Genomic DNA, 8,584 nt, shown 5'->3' with positions numbered 1-8,584 from the left:
TCATACAAGTCGCATGACAATGTTAAAAATAGCTGCCTTACTAATCCCACTTCACAGAAGAGGCCCAGAGAGCTCAAGTGGCTTGTGTAAAGCCACACAGCTAGATAGAGGAAGAGCCAGGTCTCCAGCTCTGCTGTTCTGATACAGCCTTGGGCTCTTTACATCACTCCAGGTGGTCTCTTCTTTCTCCCCCATCTTCTCTTGCTCTTTCTCCCCGCTTCTTTTCTTCTTTTCTGCCTGTATCTCTTTCTTGTGAGTGCCGCCTAGCCTGGCCAGCATGGCCCCTACCTCACCTACCCCGCACTTTAGCGCAGGGCTGCCTAGACACACACTGGCAGCCTAGACACGGGAGCTCTCTGTGGCTGGTGGGTTGAATGGCACTGACTACCCGGAGGTTACAGATGCCTTTGTTCATCTGATGGAAGCATTGCACGCGCTCTGCAGACAAATCCACAATCACAGAAATGGGGAAGATAATCTCAGATGGTTTGGAGCCAAGAGCCACAGACAAGAACCCCGGTCTAGAAAAAATGAACTGTTCACTGTTTCCCACATCCGACCAACTTTCCCACCTTGAGCCCTTTTAAGGATGTTCTAAGGGGATCCTGGGCCAGAAATGCAGGCTCTCAGGCCTACCTGAGACCTGGGGAATCAGAATTTGTACTTTAACAAGCTCCCAAGGGGATGTCTAAGCACTTTAAATTTTCAGTCTCTCTCAGTTTGTGCCGCCACGCACCCCTCTCCCATCCAATAATCACCCAAGGCTCAAAACCTGCCAACCCTTGGGCCCGTCTTCCGTGTACCAGCCTGAGAGCTTCCCTGAGCCTCAGCTGGGGCTCTCCCAGCTCTGCATCTCTCTGGCTACTGCTGTGACTCCGTGTCAGGTGCTCCCCTCAGGTGCCCTCAGCACCGGCGTTGAAACGGGGATTCAGCGAAAGGCCATCAAGGCAGTGTTTCTCTGTCTCCACCACCTTCTCCTTGGGGTCTCTGTTCCCCTAAGGCTCCTGCAGTTCAGCCCCTTCATGGGGAAACTCAGCTGTGCTCACCAGTCCCCTTGACCTTCTCAGCACACCTCCCAGGCCACCTGGGAAGTGCAAGCCCCAACTTGGCTTCTCTCCAGTGGTGCTACACACTGGGTTAGTCGACCGAGGGAGCTGTCGAATGTAGTTATACTGCCACTATCCTAGCAGCTTACTTCGATTTGACCCCCTCACCCACAGCAGCCCCCTCAGCATAGGGCTCAGGAGCTGGTCCATGACGGTTGGCCCAGAAGACAGCCTAAGTGACAGGCCCCCACTTAGTCAAGACACCGCTGCCCAGACCCAACCAACCAGGCCATTGCAGTGGACCTTCCCTTTCTCTTCCCATAGGTGATCCCCACCACTGCCCCCTCCCATATCCTTGGCTACTTCAAACAAATAGACCTGGGCTGATCTACCCAGAACATAGGAAATGCCAGAAGACTAAGGTTGAGCACTGCTCAGGTTTACTCATCAACTCAGCCCTGCTTCCGATGGGAGCCTTCTTTATCATCGCTTCTGGAAAGCAAGTTTCACATCTGGTTCCCTCCCCCCACCCCAGGCCCCTACCCTGGTCTCTGCACAGGGCAGATGCTGACTGCGTGAGTGTTACAAAAAGCAGCTAGTGCAGCACATGAGACAGAGCGTGACCCTGAGGCGAACCCAGAGGCGAACCAACCCCTTCAAGCTCTGCCATGTGTCTTCAAGTCACCTTGGGCCTGTCACGGACTCTTTCTTGGCCTCAGTTTCCCCAGCAGTGAAACAGGAAGACGATCTGTAAGGTCTTGTTCATCTCTGACATTCTGTGTAAGAATAGTGAATGGATTTCCAGTCCTTGAAAAGAAAAGGATTGCAGAGTTGGGAAAATAGGCATTGGTCTTCCTGGAGATGTGAGCTAGCCTGGAGGAGAAAAGAAGAAGGGGCTGGAGGAGGGGCCGGCATGGGGGTGGCGTGGAAAGACTTAATGGGCCTCACTCAAAGCATCAGCAAGCACAGGCCAAGGGGAGCAGAAAGGGGGGCCAGGACAGGGGGCTAGACAGCTAGCTCCTGATATTTCTAGAAAGCTCACTGTTAGTTCCTCTTCCCTTTACCCCTGACACTGAGTGGGAGTCTTGGGTGATGACAAAGGCCCACGTGGAAGATACCAGTTTGGTGGCGGCTGAGAGTTGGTTCACTGAGAGGAAGGAAGAAAGGGTTGTTCACCAAGAGAAACTTTTCCATTTCTCATTCATGACTTAATGGGGAGGGGGTCCCAGGGGGATCGGGGATTCTGAGGAACAGCAACGCTGACACTGCCTCCCCTCCATGACCCTTCCCAGGGCCTTTTCCCCTTTCACCACCCCACGCCCCCAGCAAGGGCCCAACCCACACCATGTGAGCTATCCTGGCTCCAGGCTAATTTGGCAAGCTAACGTTTTCTTTTTCACAGGATTCGGGAACTTCCAAAGCTGCCTCACAGTGGGAATTTCCAACTCATTTCAGGGACACTGTGATTGCCACTTCTAGCTGAAGTGGGAGGGAGGCGGCTATCACCTGTCAGAGACTTTCACTTCTGATTCAGTCCCTTTCACCCTTCACATGTCTATTGCCTGACACTTGCAGTGACCAAATCACTTCTGGAAAGTAATGATTCCTCTCTGGAGCAGGGACAGAATTTACACACTCTGACGCCTGTTGAAATACTCAGAAAAGTCAGTAGACTTTTCAGCACGACTGTGGGCCCATTGGTCTCCCTCTCTGGAATATGGTTTCCTCACAGAAAGAGCGGAGGTTAAAGTCCATGATCTATTCAGGTCTTCTGATTCTAGCACACTAGGAGTAAGAGTGACATGGCTGAGCCAGGGGAAAATACAGTTCACCCTTGAGCAGTGCAGGGATTAGGGACACCAACACCCTGCCATGTAGTTGAAAATCCACATATAACATTTGGCTCTCCCTAAACTTAACTACTCATAGCCTACTGTTGACCAGAAGCTCCACCAATAACCTAAAAAGTGGATTAGCACAGATTTTGTATAAGTGTTCTATACTGTGGTCTTACAATAAGTAAGCTAGGGAAGAGGAAATGTTATTAAAAAACACAAAAAGGAGAAACTACATCTACAGTGTTTATTGAATAAAACACTTGTATGTGCACCTGCACAGTTCAGAGATCTCTGCATCTATAAACTTGTTAACCTAGACAGCAACTGAAGAGGGACTGGATTCCAGAGGGAAACAGGAGGAAATCCCCCAAGTCCATGGAAAAGGACATTCTCAGATTAGAGAGGGGTTCCATTAGATGAGGAGGAACTTCTTGGAAGTTAAGGTGGTCTGGGATGACTTGTGAAGTTGCACTCATTCAAGAAGAATAAATTGAGCCCTGGCTGGTATAGCTCAGTGGATTGAGCATGGGCCTGTGAACCAAAAGATCTCGGTTCGATTCCCAGTCAGGGCACATGCTTGGGTTGCAGGGCAGTTCCCAGTAGGGGACGCACGAGAGGCAACCACACATTGCTATTTCTCTCCCTCTCTCCTTCCCTTCCCTTCTAAAGATAAATAAAATCTTAAAAAAAAAAAAACAGAAACAAACAAACACAAAAAGAAGAATAAATGGAGTCATTGTCAGAGCACTGAATTGAATACAGAGAGATTTGAACATGGGCAGGGGAGTGGGTGGGTTACGAAGATTCAGGCAGAATTAAAACAAGGCTCCGAGAGAGGTGTAAGAAAAGCAGGGCACAAATCAATTTGTTTTGTGTTCACTCTGTCTTTTTGGAATGATACTCAAGAGTGTGGAATGGCCTCTCTGTAGATTCTCTGCTCTCAGCTGCTCTAGGAAACCAATATCCACTAGGAGACATTAAGCCCAGGATTTGGGATTCAGGAATTCTGGAATCAAAGTGTCTTGGATGAAAATCTCAGCCCCACCTGCTTTTAAGTGTGAAACCCTGGACAAGTTACTTAACTTCTATTCCAACCAAAGAAGGCTGGGTTGTTTGGAGGACTGATACAACAATGCTGGAAGGCACGTTGGTGCAGTGCCTGGCGCTAGGAAGCACTCAATAACACCAACTGTTCCTTTGCTTCGCCACTACTGACCACATACTATGGACCAGACACGGTCGTTGGTTCACTATAACCCATTTCTCATGAGAAATGTAGAGGTTGGCAGGTGTGTCTTCCAAGAAGGGTCATGCATTTTTCTAGACACTGTCTCAATGGCCCTTTATTAAAGAAAAGTCGCTAGAACTTTCCATGACCACAAGGCAAAGTCAAAGCAAGGCTCAGGCGTGTAAGGCAGTGGAATAGGGAACTCCAGAGGCCAAATTCCAGGCTCTGCTCCGCCATTCACATCCCTCAAGGAATCATGTCATGTTTGTAAAAGGAAAGAGTTCACTGAAATGAATTCTAAGGTCTTTTAGGGTTAGTTACTGTGATTCTACGGTCGCTGAGGAAATGGGAGCAGAGCTGCAACGTGAAAGCAGACCTTATAATTCCCGTAATACTGTCCCTGTGCTTACTCATGCTCACTGGAATCCAGAAAGCAGCCGAGATACCAGTCGCCAGAGCAGGCAGCACACTTCTCACCACTGCTGCCCACTGAGTAACCACAGCCTCCAAAGGCAGAGAGACTTCACCACAAGGAATGTGTCTCAACTCCTCCTCAGTTGCCCCCTAGTTTGAAAGGTGCTAAGGGTGGGGGTGGGGCGGGGGGCCGGACCCAGATCTATAACCAGGCAGCCAGCGGGTTGGTACACATTTCAGGTACACATTTCACGCAGAAGTATTTCACGGTGGTGGCAGGAAGACACAGGGGTCTGCTCGGGAGTACCTGGGCAGGTACTTCAGCCCCCTGTGCCTTGGTTGTCTGACCTATCATGGGAATTAACAATATCTACCAGATGGGGTTGGAGAACCGAAAGATTAGCATTTGTAAAGGGTGTAGAATGTTCCTGGCCCAGAGCAAGCACTGCGTGAGTGTCATAGGATTATTTCTTTTGCTGCATTGCATATCTTCTTCCAAAAATCCAGTGATTCTTAGAATTCAGTTCTATGGTTACAAAATTCAGCAGATGTGCTAAGCTTCGATCACCACCCTGCAACTTAAAGAACAGATGGATTTTATATGCCACAGGAAAGTCTGCCAAGACATCTGGGCCCCTTCCTGGCTGAGGGCCCCTTCCTGGCTGAGGGCCCCTTCCTGGCTGAAGGCCCCTTAAACTACCTTTGAAGGTGGGCCAGGGGTGGGCCCTGAGATCTTTTCATTTCCCCCTTGACCTCTGCTCCCTTGCTTCCTTTCTTTTCTGCAGAGTTTTCACTTCAGAGAAGCAGAATCCTTAAGAATAACCCACTTTGCAACATCATGGATGGAGCTGGAAAGCATTATGCTGAGCGAAATAAGCCAGGCAGTGAAAGACAAATACCATATGATATCACCTTTAACAGGAATGTAAACAGCAAAACAAACAAGCAAGCAAAATGTAACCAAAGACACTGAAATACAGAACGTGCTGACAGGGTCCAGAGGGGAGAGGGGAGAGAATCACAAGGGGAAAGGGGATGGATTCACATGAATAAGTATGAAGGACACATGGACAATAACTAAGAGGGGGGTCGGAGATGGGAGGGGGTGGGGAGCACTGGGGGGTGCAGGGCTGGGAATACAAGAAAGAAAACTGTACTTGAACAAAAGTTAAATTAATTAATTAATTAATTTAAAAAAAAAAAAGAATAACCCACTTGGTTCCTGTCTGTGATCACTCTGGCTATAACTGTGCCCCGTTCCCCCCCTACCCGCCGAAAAGTGCCCCGTCCAGACCCACTGCTTTCCTCTCCTTGTTCCTGGAAATCGCCCAGGATGCTCCACTTGCCTCAGCACATTTAAGATTTCACTTCGTCATTCATTGAGGAGGAGGACTCCCGGGGCCAAGCATTGCCCCGCCCACTCGGTTTTCAATAAAAGGCAGGCAGGGCAGCTGGAGGAGCAGAGGGCCTAAGAGCAGCTCAGACACCAACACCTCCCACACTGAAGTTTTCGTCCTCACCCTCCAGCATGAAGGTCTCCGCAGCGCTTCTGTGCCTGCTGCTCACAGTGGCTGCATTGAACACCCCGGTGCTTGCTCAGCCAGGTAAGCCCCTCCCCGCTTCCCTTTGCCGTACATCATCACTCCACGGGTGATCGTGGGCTATCAGAGCAGAAGGGGTACCCACCGCCTCACTTTCACAACTGCTTTTACAAGATCAGGGGACTCAGAGGATGATGAGGAGTGAGCCTAAGCACACAGGTGCCCCTGGGAGGAGCCAGGGTATGAAATCCATCTGTGGACCCCAAATCTGGCTCCTTCTAGGACTCCAGATCTGGACACACACACCCCCAGTGCAGTTACCACCTCAGCTCCTTTCAGAGGTGGTTGGGGGCTGGGGTAGCCAAAGAGCAGGGCGTCCGGTGGTGGGTATGCAGATATAATGAAAGGGAGAGAACAAGACCCAGAATCTAGACTGTGCTTCATTCGGTCCAGCTTCCAGAGACACAGCACTAGAGGTGGTGAGTATCAGGGAGACTCATGAACAGGCACAGACTCCTTGTGGCCCCGAAAGAGACCCATAGCTGGAGTCCCTGAACTTCCCTGACCATGACATTTTGCATTATTAGTTCTTCCCAATGACACTCTCAGGAATTATGCAGTTTTAACAGCTCTCCCTCCCCTCTGTTATCAATGCTGCATACCCATTTTACAGCATAGGAAACTGAGTCAGTAGGACATTCCAGCTCTGCAGTGTCAGCGGGACTGTTGGAATTCAGTGGGTCCTCCCTCTGCTCCTGATTTCCCTTTGCCTTCTCCTCACTACTTTTTTGTGCTCTGATTAAGAACAGAAGAATCTAGTCCATCCTAAAAGGCTTTTTCTTTGTTGTTCTATTTCTAGATGCAATTATCCAAGTCACCTGCTGCTATACATTCATTCAGAAGACGATCCCCATGGCGAAGCTGGTGAACTACACGAGAGTCACCAGCAGCAAGTGTCCCACAGAAGCTGTGATGTAAGTCAACCACACCGGCCCTCCCTGGTTTAGTTCTTCTTCAGAAAGGAAAAAAAAAAAGAAGCCTCAGACCCCAGAGTCAGAGAATTAGAGATGCTCAGTAGGACAACTGAGTCCACAAGGGAAAAAATGACTCCCAACATCACTTTCCAAATCCAGACCATTCCAATTTCTTTAGCCAGGAGTCAGGGTGGCTTCACCTGGGGACACCTGTCAGAGCAGCTTGCCCTGGGTTCCCCCTCCATCCTCTAGTTCTCAGAGCAGCTCCTTAGGGCAGAACAAACCTTACTTGCAGGCTGGCCTCTCGGTGGAACTCCGTCTCACTGTGCCCTCTCTCCCTGCAGCTTCAAGACCAAACTGGCCAAGGAGATCTGCTCTGACCCCAAGGAGGACTGGGTCCAGCGCTCCATAGAGTACCTGGACAAGAAAACCCAAACTAAGAAGCCATGAGCACTCACCCATGACCCAAGAATCTGGACCTAATTTATTATCTTCTAACTTTCCCAAGATGCCCTCTGATATTATTTTATTATATTTTCAAAGAATATGAACTTTGTTTGTGGATATGAAACATGATGTCTTAAGTGATGATGGTAACCTTATTTAAGTTATTGTATGTCTTAAGTCTATCTTCCATGAATACTTGTGTGTTTTAGAGATGGAGACTTGGTCAAATCACTTTCTTCTGTGAACCTCAGTTCTACCCCTCAAGTGAAATGAGGGTTCTTGCAAAAATCCTTAATGCAGAAACCTATTGTTTTCAGTTCTAAGGTACTGCTAACAGTGTTAGTATGGAAATGTATATGACATAATTATTGAGCAATAAATATATATATATTTTTGTACAAAACCTGACTGTTGGTGTTTTCTTGAAGGAAATCAAAAAGTGGAGTATTTGGTGATGAGGGAGGGCTGTGGTTTGAGAAGACTGGGCTCATGTTTGGAAGGAACCAGAGCGTGAATTGCCCTGGTCTTGGGTGGGTTCATCTAAGGGCCTTAAAGAAAGCTCCAGGGCAAGACCCGACCAGGCGTTCTGCCACTACCGATCCAGTCCCCAACACCATCTGCCCCGGTCCCAACTACCTTTGTCACTTGTTTAGCAAGAGCCCCGCCCCCATTTCTTTTCTCCCAGCCCCTGGTCGCAGCCAACACTCTCTCCCATAATCTTCTGCAACTGCCCCCAATCTCTCCCCCTTAATTAATCCTCCAACCTGGAGTAGTACAGACACTACAGACATTGGAAACTCAGGGAGCAACTTAATGACTGCCCGTAAGATGGTTAACTTAGAATTTCGTAGAGAGGGTATGACTCGAATTTATCCTTGATGAAAGATGAGTTTTTCTTTAAAAATGACAAGGTCATTAAGAAAAGAAGGATGACTATAAGCAAATACCCAGAGGTAGAAAAATGACATGTACATCAAAGAGGGAGAAAACCTGTCAGGAGGCAATCGGGGTCCAAAGGAGTGGAGTGGAAACCGGTGGGACATTGTTATGTAGGTTAGTGAGTATGAGGCCCTCTAATGCCAAGCAGTTTGAAGTG

General features: G+C 48.8%; 1 protein-coding gene across 1 annotated transcript; it reads left to right on the top strand.

Annotated features, from left to right (window-relative positions):
- The first annotated feature begins 5,981 nt into the window (after positions 1-5,981).
- Positions 5,982-7,881, top strand: LOC119003720 (C-C motif chemokine 2-like). Its single transcript, XM_037070246.1, has 3 exons — positions 5,982-6,130; positions 6,927-7,041; positions 7,386-7,881. Exons 1-3 carry the CDS (start codon positions 6,055-6,057, stop codon positions 7,489-7,491), a joined length of 297 nt encoding a protein of 98 aa, XP_036926141.1. The 5' UTR covers positions 5,982-6,054; the 3' UTR covers positions 7,492-7,881.
- Positions 7,882-8,584: the final 703 nt, after the last annotated feature.

This window comes from Sturnira hondurensis, unplaced genomic scaffold (genome assembly GCF_014824575.4).
Source record: "Sturnira hondurensis isolate 20B ecotype Veracruz unplaced genomic scaffold, ASM1482457v3 Scaffold0018728, whole genome shotgun sequence".
Classification (NCBI taxonomy): domain Eukaryota; kingdom Metazoa; phylum Chordata; class Mammalia; order Chiroptera; family Phyllostomidae; genus Sturnira; species Sturnira hondurensis.
This window is presented reverse-complemented; position numbering and strand designations above follow the sequence as displayed.

Excerpts from the sequence above, each read along its gene's own strand:
- LOC119003720 (XM_037070246.1), top strand. The coding sequence starts at position 6,055 with ATGAAGGTCTCCGCAGCGCTTCTGTGCCTGCTGCTCACAGTGGCTGCA. Across the intron at positions 6,131-6,926 it reads CCCGGTGCTTGCTCAGCCAG|ATGCAATTATCCAAGTCACC; the intron begins GTAAGCCCCTCC and ends TTCTATTTCTAG. Across the intron at positions 7,042-7,385 it reads TGTCCCACAGAAGCTGTGAT|CTTCAAGACCAAACTGGCCA; the intron begins GTAAGTCAACCA and ends CTCTCCCTGCAG.